The sequence below is a fragment of the Alternaria burnsii genome, assembly GCF_013036055.1.
Source record: "Alternaria burnsii strain CBS107.38 chromosome Unknown 697, whole genome shotgun sequence".
NCBI classification, from domain to species: Eukaryota; Fungi; Ascomycota; class Dothideomycetes; order Pleosporales; family Pleosporaceae; genus Alternaria; species Alternaria burnsii.
In genome coordinates this window covers 405,118-426,525 of record NW_024066120.1, presented here as the reverse complement: position 1 = coordinate 426,525, position 21,408 = coordinate 405,118, and the positions used below count along the sequence as shown (strand labels likewise).

Genomic DNA, 21,408 nt, shown 5'->3' with positions numbered 1-21,408 from the left:
TGCCGGCCCTCATTGGGACGGCCACCCCAACCTTCAGCTACGATCAAGCCAAGCATTCATTCGGATCTGGCGATGATTTCGGTATCCAGATGACTTACATGTCGGGTACTTCTACATGTTATTCAGGAACCAGGCCTACCTTCACGCCCATCATCTCCAACCCGGCTCTCCTATACACCCGTACCTGCTCTTACGTCACACAAGGAGTGCCCGCAACCTATACAGGTATCTTCTGTGGAAATGCCGATCTCTGGAACTGGGTCAACATTGGTGCTTACACGCTCGACAACTACCAATTCCTCAACCCATTCGCGGTCACCCCTCGCCCTTTCACAGCCAGGTTCGGCGACCAGCCTGCACCGACCACAGTCGCTACAAACACTGTTGTGGTGACCCAGACTGCCACCAATACTGCTTTTGCTCCCATTCAGCCCGCAGCGACTACTACGGTCACTTCTGCTTCCTCCACTACTACACGTACGAGCACGGCCACTGTTACGACCCCAGTCACCAGCCCTTTCACGCAGACTGTCACCTCGTGTCCAAGGCCTTCAAGCACATCCACACCATTGAGTTCTTCGAGCCCATCTCCTTCTTTAATCGTGCCGTCCTCCTCGTCTAGCTCTGCTGTGCCGGTTGTGTCGTCTTCGTCCTCTCGGGTTTCTACTACTACTGTGGTCGTCGTCTCAACAACTAGGCCATCGCCAAGCTCATCTTCGAGCCCTGCTCCGGTGGCATCTTCATCATCTTCCGTGGCTACCACGACTGTTGTCGTTGTGTCCACCGTCTCCCTAACACCGAGCTCGTCTTCAAGGCCGTCTCCTATCCCATCATCAAGCTCGTCTGCTTCGCCTTCGCCTTCTTCATCATCAGTTGCTACTACAACCCTCACTGTAGTGACTACTGCTACTCCAGCACCGAGCTCGTCTTCGACCTCCTCGCTATCTCCGCCACCTGCTCCTTCGAGCTCATCGGTACTCACTTCCTCGAGCTCACCCGCATCTCCTCCTGTTCCATCATCATCATCATCATCATCATCTTCTTCTTCTTCTTCTTCTTCTTCTTCTTCTTCTTCTTCTTCTTCTTCTTCTTCTTCTTCTTCTTCTTCTTCTTCTTCTTCTTCTTCTTCATCGGTTGCGACTACCACTGTCGTAGTAGTTACTACTGCTACTCCGACACCAAGCTCTGCTTCGACACCTTCGTCGTCATCTATTCCGTCGAGCTCGTCTGTCCGCACATCTTCGAGCTCATCCGTTTCGCCTTCTCCAATCTCATCTTCGAGCTCATCCTCGGTCGCCACTACCACCGTCGTCGTGACTACAGCTACCCCAACAACAAGCTCTACTTCGACTTCATCTTCCTCTCCCATTCCTTCCAGCTCAACCAGTTCAAGCCCTGCATCTAACTCCTCCACTGCTACTTCAGCCAGTCCGGCACCCTCTTCGTCTACTCTATCTTGCCCTGCAAGCAATGGCGCAACCTTCAGCACGCCTCAAGGAAACTTCATCGTCGAATGCTTCGTCGACCGCTTCAACAATGACATTGGCGTTGCACCAAATAACCCTGCAACCTTCGAGCAATGTATTCAGGCTTGTGCGAGCACTTCAGGCTGCCAGGATGTCTCTTATCTGCCCAACGGTCCATGTTATCTGAAGAATGGTCTTGGTGCACCCAACTCCAACAGCAACGTCTGGGGTGCTAGGATTGCATCTGTACCTGTGTCTTCATCCCCAGTGGCATCCACATCTTCCGCAAGCTCCTCCTCTTCTGCTTTCGCTACTACCACAGTCGTTAGTACCACGGTAGTTACTGCTGCCTCCTCTTCCAGCTCTGCTGCCAGCCCCGCCGCTAGCGCTTCATGCCCTGGCTCCAATGGCTCAACTATCACTGCCAATGGTAAGCAGTACCTTGTCGAGTGTGGTTCTGACTACACGGGCGGAGATATCCCAGGTCCAATGAGCCCAACCTACCCAGGCTCCTACGAGGGTTGTTTGGCAGACTGTTCTTCCACTTCGGGCTGTGTCGCTGTCAGCTACGTCATAGGTGGCCCTTGCTATCTGAAGAACGCGGTCAACGGTGCGAGGAGCAACTCCAACATCATCGGTGGACGATTGGTTAGCACTATCTCAAGTTCGGCGGCACCCAATTCTTCAGCAGCACCCACTTCGTCCTCTGCGGCTGCTTCGTCCTCTGTGGCTGCTTCGTCCTCTGTGGCTGCTTCGTCCTCTGTGGCTGCTTCGTCCTCTGTGGCTGCTTCGTCCTCTGTGGCTGCTTCGTCCTCTATGGTTGCTTCATCGTCTGTTGCTACCTCCTCTCCCATTACCTCATCCTCTTCAGTGGCCGCCACAAGTTCTGCACCAATCACTTCGGCTGCCCCTGCTCCTGGACCCTCGACCGTTACTGTTACCACGACTATCTCGAACACGGCGTACCAATGCTCATGCACGCCTACCAGTGTCTTCAGTGTCTCATCGAGCGCCCCTGCTCCTAGCTCAACAGGTGCTGTCACTTGCCCGGGCTCTAATGGTTCAACTTTCGTGACTTCATGTGGCGCACAATACGCCGTCGAGTGCGCCGCCGATCGTTACGGCAATGATCGTAAGTATTTAAACTCTGCTTCCTCTATGCACATCAGCTAATATAGTGTACAGTTCCGAACGGCCTCGTCTACACTGACACATACGAGCAGTGTCTCCAGGCCTGCGACAGCACCACTGGGTGCGTTAATGTTTCCTGGGTCATAGGTAACCCAGGTGCTTGCTACATGAAGGGCAGCATTGGCGCCATTCGGAACAACTCAAACATTATCGGAGGTCGCAAGCTCTCTGGATGTGTCGCTCTCAAGCTTCACCGCAAGCGCGTTGCGGTTGCTGCCCCCAAGCAGAAGCTTGCGAAGCGTGCTGGTTTCTACGGTCCTGACTTCACATTTACTCAGGATCGCGTCGTTGCGACTGCGACCGGAACTGTCAGGACCACCGTCACTACGTGAGTACTATCCTTTACTTCTCATCATGCAATTACTTACCAACAACAGCACATCCACACCCATCTCTGGTACTGCCACTCAGACTGCTTTCACCGTTGCCTCTGCCACCGTGACCACCACCACAAGCGTGCCAACCACCGTTTACAACATCATCACCGTCACTACATGCCCAACTGCCTCTCCTACCGTCTGAATGGTGGCATCATACTCTGCCAAGATCTTCAACCTCGGTCAACTCTAGACAAGACTTGTAGTGCCTGTCACCACGTGTTAATCTTAACTATCGTCGCTCTTTAGCAAATAGTTTGTCACTCTTTAGTGATGGCAAATCATATATATCACTATTATAGAGATAGTAGATGGTTTAATGAAGTTCTTGCCTCACTGAATCAATCCTCTTATTACAGTGATGAGTAACTACATGCTCCTACGCATCTGCTTGAAGTGTCTTTAATCACGAGATAGAAGGTATTCCATCGTTACGAGCCAGCACATTACCCTTCCATAATTCGACAACACATACCTCAATGCATCATCACCGACTCAAGTCACCGCGTCAGACCCATTCATCAATCAGCACAACTATAAAACTCCGGAGCCATCCTCCAACAATTCCGCATTGTATCACAAAAAACATCCTACTCACCCACCACAAGAACCTTACCTCAAGCTCGCTCCCACAAAGACACTAAATGACTACCAACAACAACAACAACAATATCGACCAAATCACTATCCAGACAGAGGTACAGATAGTTACAAAATGTACAACCGCTTCACCACCCCCGAAGAGTGGGCACAAGAAAACTACTACGCCTACTCGCGCGACATCTCGCCTCCCCGCAATCGCCACGAAGAACCAAGACCAGGGTACCACACAAACGACTACCGAACCGTCAGTCCAATAAGAGGAGCATCAGGATTACAGAGGCGACCACGTGTTAATTCTATTCGCCAACCGCCACCGTGTGGGGTGGGCTGGTGGGATGGAAACGTGGAAGGATTGAGGCACTATCGGGGTAGAGCGTACTGGGGGAGACGATGAGATGGGCTAGTCCAGGATATAAGTGACTGAAAAGTATCAAAAGTACTGTTGGCCCACGACGAAAAGAGCACAAGTCAGCAACCTCACCTTATTTTCAATTTCCCCCTTCCACATACCCGCCCCCAAATATGCCATGACAACACATCTTTCGGCAAGGTAAACAATCAATATCGAAAGTCTAAGTTCATATCTTTCTCAATATCTGCGTCGAATATGTGTGAGAGTGGGATGAGTGAGAAGAAGAAAAGAACCACATACACACACCCCAGATTCCGCTAAGAACCTAGCCGCTGAACCGCTGATTGCCAACAGATTGATACACATAGAAAAAAAAAACGCCATTGCCAAAAAATGCCATACCCTTATCACCAAAAAAGAAAAAGCGCCAGTGCGTACCATATCCATGCAACATAAAACAGCGTGAAAACGTCATGCTCTTTGCTAACTTTCTTGTCTTTCATTGCGCGGGCCAAACCCAAACGTTATCATTGATGTCGCCTCCTTCTGTTGGCTGCGTGCAGATGAGCTACTCCTCCACCAGGCATCAGGGTCCGGCGACAACGTCTGCGAGGGGGCGGTCGCGTGCTGCCATCGTGGGTGGCGATTTGAGGGTCGTCAGGAGAGACCAATTGACTGAAGTAGGTGTCCTACACCAAGTCTACGTTAAACTTCCAGGTGCCTATAAACGTTAGCAGCATTCCAATGAGGGCTAAAAGACGACTAACCGAGCTTCAGGTTCTCCGCTGTGTCATTGAGGACAATTATCCTTCTCTTGGTGCAGTATGAAGTCTTGTCAAGGATATCGACCTTGAGGTCCTTCAGCTGATCGATTGGCTTCTCGAACATCTCGCTGAGATTCTCGACGGCCATTTCCAGGTCCTTTTGGTTGTCCTCGAAAATCTCTGTGAGATTGTTTCGTGCAAGGTAGTAAGCAAAAGCGTAGGTCCATTTGAGTACCTGTCGGCACTGCTGAAGCGCATGTGAAGCTTGGTCCAGGAACTGCACCTCAATCCATGACATGCCCGACGAGTTCTGCAGTTGCTGCATCTTCTTTTCCGTCTTGAGGTAGAGGTCTTTGTCTAGCTTAGCCGATTGTTCGTGGTTGGCAAAGCGGTTGTAGTAATGAAGGTATCGTTCGAGCGACTGCCGGGACTTGGCCTGCGCATCGCGGGCTTCCGATCCGCTCTTCTCCTCGAAACGGTTGCAATTGTACCAGCTCGTGCCGTGCTCCGACCACTTGCCCATACACATCCAGCAGAACTCGTTGCGACATTTCCTGCATGTCATGTGATTGCACCCTCCATTCTTCTCAATGGTGGAGTTACAGTTTGGGCATTCCTTTGTGTTGGCCGATATCCAGTTGGCTGTCTCCGAGTCGTCCTCGCACTTCTTGACCCATCTCTTCACTAGAGCGCAAGGTGCGGGTTGGTGGTTGTTCAGCGTGCATCCAAAGCAGAAGTCGTGTCCGCACTCGCAGTGCACCGTGGGCACGATCTTGGTGAGATCCTTGCTCTTTACCGGACATTCCACGGCGTATTTGCAATCGGGGGCGGGGCACCACTTGAGGTTTTCTTTATCGTCGACGTAGGTTCGTGTGAGGAGGGTGTGGTATCTGTGATTGTTAGCAGGCTTTGGGAAGGTGGAGCGGCATCGACGTACCTGTCTTGGAGATCTGCTGTAACGAGAAGGTCTAGCGATTTCGAGTCGACTATCCGGGTGCAGCCCTCTCCGGGGCAGCGTATCCGGGCAGCCTCTCCCTCATCTTGAATCTTGGTGCCGAGGTATTGCCTGTAGCAGTCCAAGCAGAACCTGTGCCCACACTTCATGGCAAACGTCCGCAGGTCCTTGTCATCGTCGCAGCAGATGTCGCAGACAAAACCTGGTATCTGCTCGACCTTGGGCGGATTGGTGGTGGAGTCCTGACCCAGGCCTGCTGTCTCGAGGACCTCATCCGTCTTCTCCATGTATTGGTCGATCAAACGTTCCTTGTTCCATCGCAGGTGGCGGAGGAGGATGGCAGCGGCCTCTGGTGGTTGGCCGAGGATGCTCGCAACCTCGTCGATCTGCTTGTCTTGCTGTGCTTGGATCTGGGCAGGATCAAAGACTTTGAAGTCTACTTCGAAGGCCTGCTTGGTGGGCTTGATGTCCTTGTCTTGCGTCTCAAAGCCGACGTCATCTTGCTCCATGTCAAAGTCCGAGTCTGTTGCACGTTAGCATGCAACTATAGTTGGAGCTCAAGGGAATGCGCACCCTCTTCCAGGCCCAGATCGCTGTCCTGGTCGTCGAAGTCGTCGCCGCTCATGGAGCTGTTGAAGTCGTCGTCGGAGTCCATTTTGTCGGCGTGAGTTGCGGGCGTGGCCGGCAGGCTAACAACAGGCGAGTTTGTCTTCTTATGGGGTGGTTCCTCTGCGGGGCTGAGGTAGTTGTCTGCCTCGTCGGCCTTCCGCTTGCGAAGGGTAGTTGGAGGCGTGATGATGGAGATGTCCCGCCTGATGACGGAACGCTAGCTGGACAGGCTGCGGCGGAAGAAAACGTGTGTACAAACGGACGATAAGGCCTGAGGCGCGCGTGCAGAGTGGCGATACAGGTGTGGGAGAAAACAAGGGTATTGGTCAGCTGAACAGAAGGGAAGGAGTCACAAGAGTTGGGGAGTCTGGCGTCCAGCAGTCGATTGATGGTCCTATGCGGGCACTCATCGGGTGGCCCTAGCGCCTTTGGGAGGCAACAGCCCAGGGGCGCGCCCGGAACTTGACCGCGCTCTCCACATTTCCGTCTGCCGCCTCACCCACCTAGCAGACCACCTAACGAACTTGGGTATACATTGTCAAACGCAGAGTTCAATACCTTGGCGCAAACCACTGCAATCGCCTTGAGGCAGCTGTCCTGCTCCGTAAGCACCACTGTCTGCTGCGGACAAGAATCGGCCATACATCGCCGCCTCTATAATAGTCTGGCCTATGTCCAGATGAAACCGGCCAACGACATAGACTTTGTTCAACTCATGCTAATTTTGCTTTTCCACACAGCATGCAACAGAAGCTCTCATCTTGTCATAGTACTTCGTTGTAGCACGCACTAATCCTCATCACTCTCGTCCTCGCTCTCGTCCTCACTCTCCATCTGCAAAAAGTCAATCAAACTCTTCGTCTTCTGCCTGACCTTCTCCATGTCCGCATTCTCCGTGCTCTTCTCGTCTTCCCACCACTGAATCATGCCATCCTCTTCTATCGAGTCTAGTTCGACCAGTTTAGTCGATGCACTCAGCAAGATGGCATCGCCGTTCTCCTTGTTGCACAAGTCGGCCTGAAGCAGCAGCATAAAGTCGATCTGATCCGTCTTGCTTTCAGCGTTCTTGTCAAAGATGGACCGATCGATGAGCTCCTTGTGTTGCCCAAAGACCTGCGCAACGGCACTCTTGATTGCCTCGCCCGACTTTGTAAGTTGGGTGACGCGCTTGACGAACGAGGAAACAACGGCACGTCTGACTTGGTGGTCAGAGGCGTTTGTGCTCATACGGAGTGCCGTCAGCTCCAGCTGGATGTTTGCCGATTCGTGGCCTTCGACAAGAGAATCGTAAATACTGGCAGAAGCGTCGTGATCAAAGTTTGCCGCATGTTGACTGTCTGCCGAGCCCACAGACAAGAAACTACTGGTCGCTGATCTGTCATGGCGTTCCATACCCATCATGTCTGCCTCGGAATCCGAGTTGATTGTGGATATCGATTCGTTTGAGAAGTTGTACACTAATCATGTTAGCACACACACACACGCGGGGTCGGTGGTCTTGGACTTACTGGGACCTCTGGTAGCGAGACCATCGACAAGCTCGTCCTCGTCATCTTCGTCAGAGTCATAGAACTCGAAGCCGTCGCCTTTCTCGCCAACAATCGCAGGATCTGAGTTGCCCCGGACAATTTCCTCCCCTTGTTCGCGTCTCCGCTTTGCTCTTGTAATTCTGTGATCTCCTCGTATTGTCATGCCTTCGCTGATGCTGACCCCATACGATATCAGAGCACCGGCTTCGATGGTGCACCTGCGACCTATGGCCACTTCGTTTGCGATGACTGCCTTGGTGACTGTGCTGCCGTCGGCTATGCTGGCATAGTCCCAAATGTATGCGCCGTCGATTTTAACATTTCGGCCAATTTGACAATGCCTTCCGATAATACTGTTGGTAATGACGCTCTTCTCGCCTATGCTGGTACCCCGTCCGATGACTGTCTTTCGTCCGATGATGCAATCGCGTGCGAGTATGACGCCCTCCTCCTTGTAGGTATTGCCCTTTTGTAACCGATATGACTGTCCCTGAACAAGATTGCTATCCGGGCACAACGGGTATGCCCAGCGTGATACAATGTCCTTGCTAACCGAATCGTATGCGTGGAGGTTTCGTACTCGTGCCGCGTAGTGGTCTGAGATGATGTGTGTGTGGAAGGTCTTGCCGTTGAGCTCGTAATCCTTGAGTACGCTGTGTAGGAAGCCCTTGCGAGGCGCTTGGAAATCGAAGTTGTCGCTCCATAGCGCGAGTACGTCGGGTGTGCAGATGTCGATGCCGCAGTCGATCAGGTCCTGGCGTACTTCGATCTCCTGGTGGGTGGAAAGCAGCTCGGGGTCGACGGAGAGGTAGTGCGTCTGGTCGCGGTTGGGCATTTGTTCAAAGTGCAAGCATCTGTCTTTCTGCGGGTCAATCACAAATACCGGACTTGTTCCCTGTGCCTTTGTCCGATGAGTCGCGCCTGCCTCGCGCAGCACCATGGTCATGATGGCGTTCTTGTCCTTGGCCCGCCTCGCTCTGTGCGCTGCAAGCGCAGACTCCAAGGGCAGATTGCTGACCACGTCGCCGTACACCAGGAGGAAGTCTCCCACGAGCAGACCCCGGCTGTCCAGGTCTCGCATCGCGTCACCGATCGAGTGTGACGTCGACTGGATGAGCTCCAGTCGCGAGAAGGGCGAAGACTTGGAAGACCATCTTGAGGCTTTTATGTACTCTTCAACCTGCTCTCTGTGTGCGCCGCAGTATACAAAGACTTCCTCGACGCCGGCGTTGGCGAGAAATTCGAACGTGTACTCGATGAGCGGGGTATTCGCGAGGGGTAGGAGACACTAGCAAGTGTCAGCGTGCAGCTGGCAATCTCTGGGGGCATGCGTACTCTTGGGTGCTCGAGTGTGAAGGGATTGAAGCGTGTCTCGAAGGGGTCCGCGAGTATCTACAATGTCAGCACAGTCGGCGGCCAAGTACATTGCGCAACCTACCACGGCCTGCAGCGGCTCGTCGCGCTCCTCCTCGCCCGACTTGCCCTTGTTCTGGCCTTTGTTGCCTTTTGGGGGCATGTTTGGACTTTGGTAGTGTGTTGCGCAAAAGGTGGAGGGGCGCGGTTGGAATTCTAGATTCGTACAAGTCGTGGTGGGGGTTTGGGCTACGACTCCCAAAAAAGCTTCCACGAACTTACAACTACCGCTGAGTCACAAGCCCCCTCGAACCAGGGACCACCACGCAAACCCAGATCTTCGGGTCCCGTCACGTCTCAGATCCTTTAGCGGGGTGGCTCTGCGGGTAAGCCGCTGCAACAGGGCGCATGATTCTCGAACATGCTCGTGCGCGGCCTTTTGGGCTGGCTATCAAGGTCTGGACCACCAGGGAGAACATTTACTCGGGAATGCTTATTGCGACGACACTTTCACATGGGAGGACTGCTGAGCACTGGGATTCTTGTGTCTGAGAAAAGAATTGATCAATTGTTTATCTAACACGTAGGGTATTTTCTAGCAAATGTCCAACCCGGACCTGGCACAATAGATGACCTTGGAACGCCGGAGACCCCAAAGGTCCTGGATACCCTCACAGACAGCTTCCCGAACTGTCCGATCCTTGCATTTATCTCTCCCGTAGATACAAGGGCCGACCACGACTATCGGCTCCAACATGGCGAAACATCTCTGTCCAGCAACGCGATTACGTGCTCCATGCCTGTCAACAGGAAGCCGGTGGCTGTACTCCTTCTTCTCGAATTATTAACATGAAAGTTCCCTCTTCACTGCCTCGCTAACCGACATATCAACGTGGGCGCGGTTGCATTCCTCCCATCTGCTGCTGCATCTGAGGTGGGTACATTTGTTGACGCTTGGCTGGGTTGTTCAGATCGTCACCTCCAGATATCTCCGAGACCTGACGACGGTGACCTGGCGGTAATTGTGCTTGTTGCTGTGGTTGCATTTGCATGTGTGGCGAGGTGTTATATCCCATGTTCCCATGCATGGGATTCACGCCGTAGGGAGTCGGGTGCTGCACTGGCTGGCCGCGCATTGCCTGTGCAAAATCGTCCGGAACTGTGGTACCAACTGGAGAAACGCCCGGCATTTGGTTTGGTGAGTTCCAGTTGCTGACAGTCTGGGGGGACTTGGCCGGAGAGTCCTCTTCCTTGAGAACCAACTGACGTGCGATTTGCACAGGTTGAGGTGCAACCATAGATCCGTCAGCTTGAGCTATTGGCTTCTTGAGGTGCACAAGGTGTTTTTCTAGCATGTGCAATAGACCTTCTTTGGTGAATGGCTTAGGGAGAACGTCGTTCATGCCTGGAGAGGTTAGCACTTGTTAGACATACAGATGAGCCGGTCTTACCATGTTGGAAATACATTGAGATGTCGTCGCTTCGGATGTTGGAAGTCATGGCAACGATAGGAGTAGTATCGAATTGTCGAATCAGATGGCAGGCTGACACACCGTCGAGGTTCGGCATGATGATATCCATCAAAACCAAATCATACTTGGATCCAGCGTTCATTTTGTTGACCGCCTCCAAACCGTCGAGCTTATTTCAGTCAGTATGGAGTCTGGATAGCACGGGAAGATGACTTACAGCACTATCAATGGAGCAATGGAAGGCGTACAAGAACTTGCTTCCGATTCGACGACAAGTGGGATCGTCTTCGACCAGCAAGATCTGGGGAGGTCTGATCCACCCTGGGTCTGGGATGGTATTCTTCTTTCTCGGTTCTGGAATTCTGGGCTCGCTGACCTCGGCCGCTTTCGGCGGAGCGGCATACGGGATGTTGTTGATATGCTCGCTGTACATGGGGTCGATGCCGTTATTGGAACCGACGGGATAAACAAGGTTGTCGAGGTTTTCTAGGCGCATTGAGTTGGTTGAGGTTGCAGATGGTGGACCGCGGCTCGTCGGTCGTGCTGCTGCTCGCGCGAAGTCGGGCGGTGGCGTTGTTAATGTCCCGTTCATGCGCATGGTGATCTCGTTCATTTGCTCCAAATTCCGGGGGTTCAGCATGGCGTCCGCGTTCGTCTCGCTGAGAAGCTTAGAAGCGTGCTGCAAGGGCGAAGCAGGGTTGTCGTCATCCGTGTTGGAAGGAGGCTCCATACTGCCGTTCTGCGAGTCGGCGCCGTTGGGGAAGATAAGTTTGCTGTTTCTCCTCTGTGTCGCGTCGACACCATGTAGGAAAGTCATGATCTGCTGCATAACATGCTCGTGGTTGACGACCGTTTTTTGTAGCCCAATGACCTCCTGTAGAAGCATGGAATGGTGGATGCTCAGTTCACTATAGCGGCTCTCCAGCGCATGCAGCTGAGCTTGTGTGGCCATCAATTGACCGCTAACCATGTCCATCTGTTGTGAGGGTGCGAACTCTTCGGCGGCGGCTTGGTTTGGTTTTCGCGGCGCAGGAGCCTTTCGACGGATGTTGTCGAGCGCATCTTTGTTGTTCATCTTGAAATCAGGGTGCTTGAACTCCCAGGCCTATTGGCTTGTTAGCTAACACAATCATGAAGATATGCAGGAATGCCACATACTCCTGGCCCATAGGGCGACTGCCCATTCTCTTCGTTGTTATGACGGACTTTGTGGAAATCGTATTTGTTCAGCTGGCGGACGAAACTAGCAAAGTTGCTGTGTTTGAAATGCTTGGGAAGTATGTGTTTTGTGAACTTCTCGTTCTGTCCGTTGGTTAGCAGGTGGATTCGATTGGTACGTATACGAGGCGCATACTTCTAGGACAACGAAGCTGTCGCCATCATTCCCCCATCGCACAACACTCTCGTCGCTCGGGTTTTCCAACATCCTAAACCATGTTTTAGTACGCCGTCACGTCGCGCATGGGCGCGTCTACCTACTTGTACAGCTTGCGCACAAAGTCGCTGGAGTTGTTGGACCCTCCCCCACCGGCTTGATTGGGATCCATGATGCAGGTGAATTGACGACTGTCGTGGGCGAAGAAGCCGTCGTTGGTAACCCGTGTTGATGCGCGACGGCACCGGATGAGTCTCGTCGATGCCGAAATGCGATAGCAAATTCCCCGTCACAGTCTTCAGTACCTGGAAGCGACTGCGATCGAAGCTACGGAAGACGGCGCGCGAGGTTCCGGCGGCGCGTTGTATGCTATGCGCTTAAAGTTTTGCTTAGCCGCAGGCGACCGGTGTTGGACGAGCGATGACGAAATTTCCCAAAACGGGCGCGCCTTGTTGCAGGCTGACGACGGAGTGCGATGGGCGAGATCTGGACCTTCAAGTGTAAGAGACAGGGAGAACATGGGCACATTGGCTCGTGGCTTCTGCGCGGGCACTTGGGAGCTAAACGGGCCTAAAGCAGGTTAACCTTGGGCTTGAGAGGAATGCAGTTGGCAATGCGCTAGCGGGCGTCGTGCCGAGGGAGACGAAGCAGGGGGGGAATTGACAGGACACGGGACACGGGGGTGAAGACGCCTGAGTCGTGGGTGAGGTCTGCACCGCACACACATACACACAGTCTCCCTCTTGACGGTGGTGCGATATTACACTGCTTTTTCCAGCGTATAGCACAGTTTTGATCATTCTTTCGCCCATGGTCCTTCTGGCCCATGTCTCCACTGATTACGCCGTTGACGAAACATCACCGGCTTGAGGCACGATCGGCATAGCACCGAATAGCTCACGCTAAAGCTGGTGTGGGTCGATAGGTTAACATCATTATCCGCAATTTGCTGGTGCAGGCAAGACTAGTCTGTACATTCGACAGCTAATTATGGACACGAGTATCAGTATGCACATATGTCGATATTACTGAGGTACTGCGACCGCGGAGGCGCCCATGTAGCATACTTTTGCATGAGGCAGATGCACACGTGCTGCGTAGAGGGAAGTGAGCTGGTGGGTGCGCTTGCCGTCTTCCGAGAGCAGTGACACCGGCAAAACGCGTCATACCCCCACTACCTTAGAAGCTCGTCACCGTCAAATGCACACGTGCTCTACACCCACACCACGCCCGACATACACACTTTCTCCTGCATACACCATGTTCGCTACCGCCCGTCGCCTGCCCCTAGTGCGTCCCGTCGCCAGTCGGCGTCTGTTTCACGCCTCTGCGCCTGCATTCGTCAATGTTGGAGACAAGCTGCCTGACGTTGAACTCGTCGAGGGTTCTCCAGGTAACAAGGTCAACCTAGCAAAGGAGTTGACCGGCAAAGGCGTCATTATCGGTAATTAACCTCTGGCGGCTCTCGTTGACAAAGTTGCGTCTGACAACTGCCAAAGGTGTTCCTGCAGCTTTCTCGCCCTCATGCTCCGAGAACCATATCCCCGGCTATATCAATTCTCCTAAGCTGAAGGATGCCGGCAAGGTGTTTGTTGTTTCAGTAAACGATCCTTTTGTGTAAGCAGACGCTTCTTGAAATCCGCTATATCCTCAACTGATCGGATGTAGCATGAAAGCATGGGGCAAGATGCTCGATCCTTCAGGCTCCAGCGGCGTAAGTGTTGCCTTGTTTGCCCTTTAGACATTGTGGTGTTGACATTGATAGATTCGCTTCTTGGGAGACCCCAGCCTTGGCTTTACAAAGGCGCTTGATCTCTCTTTTGATGGCGCCTCCATCTTCGGAGGTGATCGTTCGAAGCGATATGCTCTTGTGATTGACAACGGTACCGTCAAAGCAGCACACGTCGAGTCTGATAACACAGGCTTGAATGTTTCTGCAGCAGACAAGGTCTTGTAAATAGTTCTTGACAGGCTGCGTAAGAGACGAACAAATGTGCATCTAGAATTCACAGAATGGTCCACGATCGCCTAAAACGATAGCGGATTTCATCAACCTAAATGACAGAACCAATACAACATATCTGCATGTACGGAGTCGCTCGTCATCTTTATACATCTTGAACTACTATCATCGGTTGACCATGGTATTATGGACTTTTAACATACAATACTCCAATCACGATGCAACTACTAATAGTGCCTACGAATCATCCAGGCCATGCCAGCTTCTTGTAAAGTTTCCCAGTTCCATGTCCCTATGCCTTGGCTAAAGAAGAAAGACAATGAGTCTGTTAGAATGTTTGACTAGACTCACGAAGCGCGACTAACGCTACTTCTTACATAGAGATATTAGTTCTACAAGTCTTTTGAACGCCTTGGAAAAGGTAAATTGACGTTGTTGCCTACTAGGAGATACTGATTGAAATAGCACAATAACCGCTAAGCTTCAGCCACATTGCGCCATCATTCCGACCCAATCGCCACAATCCCTGTAGACGTTCTACACACACAGACCACGGTCTACTTCTTGCCAGCAAATGCGCAAGACCCGAGATCGCGCTTCTCAGCAGGAACATGCGGACTAATATCAAAGTCGAAGATGTCCATCGGCAAACCTATAGTCGTACACGCATTGGGGATATCGACTATACCAGCTACGTGACCTTGAACCGGGGCGCAAGACAGCAAGAGATAGATCTGGTAGTCGCTGTACCCTGTGATATTGTTAGGAAAGGATATCCGAGAGAAAAGAAACTTGATGAAACCTCGGGCCAGCGCCCCTTCGCCACTACACTCCTCAAACCAAAAAAAAAAACCAAGAGGCCAAGGAATCTAGAATTGGCAGAGACGAGCGCGAAAGTTCCGCGGCGGAACATAGGGAGAGGACACGTGCAAAAAACGCAGGAAGAAGAATTGCAAACTCACCAAATCGTCTCAAGTACTCAATTACCCTCAGGCAAGTCTGTCGGTACGCAACCGTCGCATCGAGATAGTGCTGTTTCCCTCGTTCATCCACACTGAAGCCCTCGAAGTAAATATACCTTCCAGGACCGAACTGCGGTTCGACGGGGCCTGGGATGTAGATTGGACTCTTCATATCGAGTTGCTTCATGCCGCCTTTCATGACGCTGAACTTGATTGTTATGACGCCTGCCATTTCGATTGCGCCGCAGAAGGATATCTCGCCGTCGCCCTAGCAGGTGGAAAGATGAATGTCAGTTACAAGGTCACGTATAGACTTCCTTGGAATGAGATGTAAAGACTTACCTGACTGAAATGTAAATCTCCCACACTAAACTTTGCACCCTTGACATGCACCGGCAAGAAAACTTTAGATCCCCTCGACAAGTTCTTGATATCGCAGTTACCCCCATGTTCAGGACGACCTGGAATAGTGCGCGCGCCTTCTTTGGCAATCTTCTCTTTTACAGAGCCTGTTGCAGAACCTGCGTGGGCGTTCTGAGGCTCAGGCGGTTTAGCCACATCGCGGTTCAGATGGCTGTGTGTAGAGATGAGTTCGGCTTCGCGGGTATTCCAAGTCTCCAGGACTTCGGCAGAGGGCGCGCAGCCTAGAACTGGAAAACGAGAAACGGACGAGGTCAGTGCTCTATTCGGCATTTTGTGTGTGTGTGTGTGTGTGAACAAGGATAACTTACTACCAGGGTGAATGAGGCCTGCAAATCTCACGCCAGGAATATGGCGAGAGCTACAGAAGATGCCTTCAAAGTCCCAGATGGCCTTTGCCCTGCCGATATATTAGTCCACCTCTGTGACCAGCACCTCTCTCACTATTTTTGCCCTCCCTCTAAGAAAAAACCAACAACACTTACGCCTCGGGGTAGAGTTCATCCAAGAATCCACCGCCATTGTCCTTTGCAAATACACCTGTAAACCCCCAAGGCTGGTCTTCTAACGGCTGCACATCTTGAATGTCAACAACGAGGACATCACCTGGCTCTGCGGTTTCAATATCGAAAGGTCCGGTTAGATAGTGAATCTTAGTAAGGTCGACATCCCGCACGTCGTCTGCAGAGTCATTGTTGCCGATTTGACCACCAGTCCAGTCTACACACTCGATCTTGACGGCTTCGCCGGGTTTGATAGTGGCGAACGAGGGGTTTTCGGGGTGCCAGCGGTTCTAAAGGAGAAAAAAAAAAGACATGTATTAGAGTAGCTTTGTAAACTGCAGAAAGATTTGACATACGTGCAGACACTCTTGCTCTGATGCTGGCTTGTCTAGTGACACTTTCGCTGCATAGCGGAGACCTTCTTTACCCATATTGAGGATCTGGGGTACACTGAACTGGAAAGCGAAAAGAAAGAAGGAGAGGGTATGCTGTATAGATCAGAGAACAGTAAGAAACGCGTCTAGTCGCGCGAGAGGGGAACGTCACGCATATGAAGACAACAGACGCGGGGAAAGAGTAACCTCAGCCTGTCAATTGTTATCTCGGATATAAGGATACGTGCCGAAGACAAGGCCGAATGCCATACCCACCAACTATTACTACAAGGTGGGTGATAAGCTCTACGATACGCGGCTGTTACGTTACGTATCATCGGACGGAGCTGTAAGCTACCTACCACAATGGGACGCGTTGACCCCACTGCGGGGTATAATCATAATAGTACCATCATCGTACAGCGGCCAGATAGCGTGACAACTAGATACACCTGATTGCCGACGGCGCACATACTAGCTGCGAACTATTTCCAAGGTGCGAGGACGTGTCTTCGTCATGTCGAACGGGAGGTCCCGGCTTGCGTGGAGCTAGTCGTTGAGGTTTTCAACGTCATCGCAACCTAGCTAAACGTCTTTCGTGGTGTTTGCCGTACTTCGGATTGGAACTGGGGTTTGTGCATTGCGAGATTGTACTCGTCCATGTGCTGCCATGGCAGATTTAGGAACTCGTGTTTGTTCTTCCAGCGCAATGACTCTTCCTTGAACTTCTCAGCTTCGGCCGGTGGCAGCGGCGGCTCTGTGATTTTGGTGATGAGGTATGCCGTCGACGCTTCGGCGAGGCCGTAAATGAGGACGCCTACAAGGGGTATCTTGACGAATACGTAGAAGCCTAGGCCGAAACCGAAGAGCACGCCAGCTCGATCTTTGAACCATAGTTTCTTCTGCTCTTGGTTGTACCGAACGCGTGCGAAGTAAGGTTCAAGCTATCTGAAGTTAGAAGTGAGACTTCAAGGTCTGTTGTCAAGGTACATACCAGCTCACGCATAAGCGTTCGTGACGAGAAGTAGGCCTGCAGAAAGCTGACCAGATATCTTCGGGGAAAGAGCAGTGACCCTGCAAAGATGGCCGCTGCTGGCTGCGTTCCCACCGATTTTTTGAATGTATAAAAACTGGCGGCGGGTAGCACAAAACGTCCCACGTATGGAACGTACGACAATGCCAATACTCCCAAGGAAATGGCAGCCTTCCTCCCTTGCTTGGTCGCGTATATTATGACAGCCTGTTTGATTGGCTTCTTCTCTTTGTCGACTTTGGGTGCGTGCTCAGGGTATTTCTCGAGGTTTGGATAGTACATGGCGCGCAGATTGTGGGGGTCTTCGGTCTTGTGCTTCTGCACGTAGGTCTCGTCCACCCAACGCAGGGAGTCCATGAACCTGAAGGTTGCTGTCAGCCAGCGCTGTAGATGAGCAACAGATATGCTTACATGCGGTCCAAAGTAGGAGTGACGTAGCGCATCATCGTCATGAGGAAGAAGGGTACCTGGAGTACGGTGTGCTCAAGGAAGTGGAGGCCATTCACGACGCTTTCGTCCATGTGGGTATGGTCCATGTTGACGAAGAGGGAGAGTATCCATAGTAGCACTCTTACGCCTTGGATCTGGGTATGTCAGTGGCCGTGTTTGCTTGCTGGGTGGAGGAGACGGAGCGTACGGGTATGGCGACGATGACACGGATAGCGATGCCTGCAGCTACAGCAATAGCAGCTTGGCGGTAGTGGTCCGAGGTGAAGAGACCTGGGTTCTGGAGAGCCCGATTGACTGTCGGGGCGTGTTAGAATGGAGCTGTCATGACGATACCGTGATGGGCAGGCCTTACCACCGACCAAAGTCAGCTGGGCTCCCCGCAGGATGGCATTAGGGTCGAAGTTGGATACATCGAACTGGGACAGGTCGATTTTGTCCATGTTTGCAAGGTGAGGGGACTACCAGGCAGCTTGGTGTTGCAATCAAGCCAGCAAAGCTAGAGCTTGACTCCACGTCGACGACTTGTGCGAACGCCTGCGAACTGGCGGAGCAATGACGTCGTGCTAGCAGTCGACGGACCCATCCAGGTGCGCGTGTCGCAAACAAAGAACGCGTCGTTGCAAGGTAGCGCCTGCCACGACGACAATGCTACTTGTACCAGCGCCTAGCATTCCATAGTCTGTAGGCTGCATCAAGGCATCTGGACGCGGGCGGGGTTCAGACGCTCCGCTGGTCAGCTTGAAACTGAATTCGTCGCTGTGGCCCAAGCGCGTATCCCATTCCGAAGCAAGGGACTTGGTTCGGCTTCAGCCTTCGATTACCCACCCAACTCAAAAGTAACTCTTGTAATACACCCCTCTGCAAGCGCCGGCCGCTGTCTTCTCTAGGGACTCTTTACCCTGACCTCACTGGGATAGCAATGTCCATATAGCACGCCCATTATGACGATGCCGGCTTCATCCCAGCATGCGCATCCTGAGCACGCGCCGTCGGCTCTCAACCCCAGCAACTCCAGGCGCAGCTTCACGCTCCCCGCGCGCGCGATACGGAGGACTGAGTCGGTGCCCGCGTCGAGGAACACGGCTGACGGCATAGAGACGTTGTTCGTGTGCTCCAACTCCAAGATCTTCTCCTTTACCACAGCCGGACCCGCTCGCCGGCTTTCGCCCTCCCGTTCAGGTGACACGTCGCATCCGATACCGTGGAAGACGCCTACAGAGCGCACACTCGCAGTCGGTATGTCATCCCACCTGTCACCCATGCTGAGGGCTGTCTAACGTATCACAGGGGCTCTTCGCATCTATCGCGTGACAGCCTCCAACGTCTCCTTCCTCAACAGTGGTAACCTCCTGCACACAATCTTCCCCCGGTCCCAGATATGGCTTGTCGACAATCAGTCCGTCTTTGTGCTACGTATACGGCAGGACTCTTACTATCGCATCGAGCTCCCCTATGAGACCGACGAGGACAAGGTCAACATCACGCACTTCAAGTCGGTATTGGCGCAGGTGATGCAGTACGAGAGGACACAGTGCCCGTTCGCGCGAGGATTTGACGTCGTCGCAGAGCTGGAGCGTCCAAAGAGCCCTCCACGTAAGACGATCAAGAGGAAGCCGTCGGGACAGGCAAAGAAGTGGGTCATGGATAAGACCTGGGTACCACAACAGCATGGCTCAAGGCCTTCTACGTCTGGCACTGATCGCTCAGAGACTGGTACTGCCTCTTCATACGACGAAGACGACCGGTCGAGCGTCTGTACCGACAGTAGCGAAATAGTATCCGCGGCCCCTGACGTCCCCTTAGCGACAACTACACCCAGACCCCTCGTGTCAAAAGCGCCCCCGCGCCGCCTGTCAGTGGGAGAACGGGTCAGCATGTTTCAAGGGCTGCGCTCAGCAACTGCGCCTATCAAGATGCCCAGGAGAGAATCCGTGTCTGCCATGGAGCGCATAGTCGAGTCTCCTCTCTCTCCTCCGGCGAAGCAGTCTAGCGAAGCCGATAAACCCATCCTTGAACGTCAAATCTCAGATGCCCCCAGTCTGACCTCGAGTGTAGACTCGTTCTACTCTCTGAATACTGCCACACCTTCTCCAAAGTTCCTCGATGCGGACGATGATGCCATAAACCCATGGGCGAACACCTTCTCTAAGCAAGATGACGAGCCGAGGGGACGTTCAACACATCGACGCCAGGTATCAGAGGCTACCGTTCGTGGTCCGTCCACCGAATGTACCAATCCATCCGCACCTGTGACGCCTACAGTCCCATACTATTCCTCCACAACCCCCTCGATCGATGTACGGCCTTCTTCTGCGCCGTCTACACCACCGCTTGTAAGCGATTCCGATGACGACAGTCTTGGGCGTGCGAGCATAGATATTCCTACGCCGCCTGACGCAATCCGTATGAGGAAGCTTACAGGGGCTTCGCAGAGGCGCGCCTTTTCTCCTATGCCTCCAGCCCAAAACCTCTTCTGTCCACCGAAGCACAGCCCTCGCAAGGACTTCACAAATGCCCTGGTACGCAAGACATGCGAGCTTGTTCTCGGGCCACCTGCACACTTGGTTTCGGTCATGCTTCGCATCGCTACAAGCATCTCGAATGGTTTTGGCTTCAACACGTACCGTGTGCGCCGCGCAGAAAAGATCCCATGCGCCTGGGAGTCAGATGACGAAACTGACTGGGCTGAAGAAGACGACTTCGGCATCCCTCTCAACAACATGGGAACTCCGGCGCTACGTCGACAGACCTTCTCTGGTGAAGTCGACTGATGGACCTGAGATAGACCACGTGCAGATGGTGCTTTTTCTTATGTGCATATTCACTGATGATACCAAGCGTTTGCATTTCATTTTGCATCTAGAAGGCGAAAGGCATGCTACTTTGTAGTCGTATCTGTACTACGTTGATGTTTTTATTAGAATAAAGGATTGTAATGTGGCGGTACGTAGGGTGGCAGAATAGTATAGTTTCGAGACGCAGTCTTCGCATGTATGAGGATAGCAGTTTACACACCGTCTTTGGCTGGGCGAACAGCATCACTGTGGAGCTGAGACCATAACACCATCATACCCTTGCTATGCTGAAGCTTGCATGGTGGTCGAGACCTGTCAGCTTGCGCTTCAAGCACAGTGTGGTGACACTACGTAACATGCTCTGTTGCTCCGTCAGACCCGGAAGTAGCTCATAGAGATGACCTCAACTGGGCTCAACTTGCACCTCGCTGCCATCCGTCATGGCGAGCGATGCATGTGGTATGACATGACCCCTGACGTTGAAGACGGTTGACTACCAAGAATCTCGATCCCAAGGTACACTCCTAGGGAAGGCGTTGCCGGGCCTGGTTCCTAGCGCCCGACTTGCCGGCCTTGGATCGATGACGAGTTTCGTCAGGTACGAGAGATTTCAATGCTTACCCTCCTCAACTCCACAGCTCCATCAGCCCATCAGCGCCAACCCACTCTCGTGCGCATCTCGAATTACTTGCATGTCCTCACCTGAGGAAAGCTGTTGGGACTTGCGCGTGATCGCCCGTCCCGTGGGGCATTTAAAATGAGGATGCAGGGTTATGGGTCCTAGCCACGCTGGCAAACCTTCGATCGCGTCCAGCCAGACTTACCGCAACTTGCAGCGCCAGCGTCTTGTCCAATGACGTCT

At 52.7% G+C, this 21,408-nt stretch overlaps 8 protein-coding genes across 8 annotated transcripts; 3 read left to right on the top strand and 5 right to left on the bottom strand.

The window, feature by feature from the left end:
• Window positions 1-427: 427 nt before the first annotated feature.
• Window positions 428-1,369, bottom strand: GT037_008962 (uncharacterized protein; the record flags this gene model as incomplete). The annotated part of the gene is made up of 1 exon (XM_038934009.1): window positions 428-1,369. The coding sequence occupies one exon, from the start codon at window positions 1,367-1,369 to the stop codon at window positions 428-430; it is 942 nt and encodes a 313-aa protein (XP_038783354.1).
• A 101-nt stretch (window positions 1,370-1,470) lies between these two features.
• GT037_008961 (uncharacterized protein) lies at window positions 1,471-3,179 on the top strand (the record flags this gene model as incomplete). Its single annotated transcript, XM_038934008.1, has 4 exons — window positions 1,471-1,581; window positions 1,617-2,598; window positions 2,652-2,985; window positions 3,035-3,179. The coding sequence occupies 4 exons, from the start codon at window positions 1,471-1,473 to the stop codon at window positions 3,177-3,179; spliced, it is 1,572 nt and encodes a 523-aa protein (XP_038783353.1).
• A 1,499-nt stretch (window positions 3,180-4,678) lies between these two features.
• Window positions 4,679-6,363, bottom strand: GT037_008960 (ankyrin repeat and ibr domain containing protein 1; the record flags this gene model as incomplete). Its single annotated transcript, XM_038934007.1, has 4 exons — window positions 4,679-4,710; window positions 4,757-5,643; window positions 5,691-6,231; window positions 6,282-6,363. 4 exons carry the CDS (start codon window positions 6,361-6,363, stop codon window positions 4,679-4,681), a joined length of 1,542 nt encoding a protein of 513 aa, XP_038783352.1.
• A 743-nt stretch (window positions 6,364-7,106) lies between these two features.
• Window positions 7,107-9,362, bottom strand: GT037_008959 (translation initiation factor eif-2b subunit epsilon; the record flags this gene model as incomplete). Its single annotated transcript, XM_038934006.1, has 4 exons — window positions 7,107-7,774; window positions 7,826-9,134; window positions 9,182-9,238; window positions 9,285-9,362. The coding sequence occupies 4 exons, from the start codon at window positions 9,360-9,362 to the stop codon at window positions 7,107-7,109; spliced, it is 2,112 nt and encodes a 703-aa protein (XP_038783351.1).
• A 724-nt stretch (window positions 9,363-10,086) lies between these two features.
• On the bottom strand, window positions 10,087-12,218 carry GT037_008958 (response regulator; the record flags this gene model as incomplete). Its single annotated transcript, XM_038934005.1, has 6 exons — window positions 10,087-10,604; window positions 10,651-10,840; window positions 10,889-11,776; window positions 11,830-11,973; window positions 12,026-12,098; window positions 12,151-12,218. 6 exons carry the CDS (start codon window positions 12,216-12,218, stop codon window positions 10,087-10,089), a joined length of 1,881 nt encoding a protein of 626 aa, XP_038783350.1.
• Window positions 12,219-13,306: 1,088 nt separating this feature from the next.
• GT037_008957 (tsa family protein) lies at window positions 13,307-14,003 on the top strand (the record flags this gene model as incomplete). The annotated part of the gene is made up of 4 exons (XM_038934004.1): window positions 13,307-13,490; window positions 13,546-13,663; window positions 13,715-13,760; window positions 13,812-14,003. The coding sequence occupies 4 exons, from the start codon at window positions 13,307-13,309 to the stop codon at window positions 14,001-14,003; spliced, it is 540 nt and encodes a 179-aa protein (XP_038783349.1).
• Window positions 14,004-14,566: 563 nt separating this feature from the next.
• GT037_008956 (acetamidase formamidase) lies at window positions 14,567-18,191 on the bottom strand (the record flags this gene model as incomplete). Its single annotated transcript, XM_038934003.1, has 11 exons — window positions 14,567-14,760; window positions 14,972-15,239; window positions 15,314-15,621; window positions 15,703-15,791; window positions 15,877-16,184; window positions 16,251-16,382; window positions 16,883-17,212; window positions 17,263-17,662; window positions 17,713-17,885; window positions 17,939-18,045; window positions 18,104-18,191. 11 exons carry the CDS (start codon window positions 18,189-18,191, stop codon window positions 14,567-14,569), a joined length of 2,397 nt encoding a protein of 798 aa, XP_038783348.1.
• A 501-nt stretch (window positions 18,192-18,692) lies between these two features.
• Window positions 18,693-20,522, top strand: GT037_008955 (uncharacterized protein; the record flags this gene model as incomplete). The annotated part of the gene is made up of 2 exons (XM_038934002.1): window positions 18,693-18,987; window positions 19,039-20,522. The coding sequence occupies 2 exons, from the start codon at window positions 18,693-18,695 to the stop codon at window positions 20,520-20,522; spliced, it is 1,779 nt and encodes a 592-aa protein (XP_038783347.1).
• Window positions 20,523-21,408: the final 886 nt, after the last annotated feature.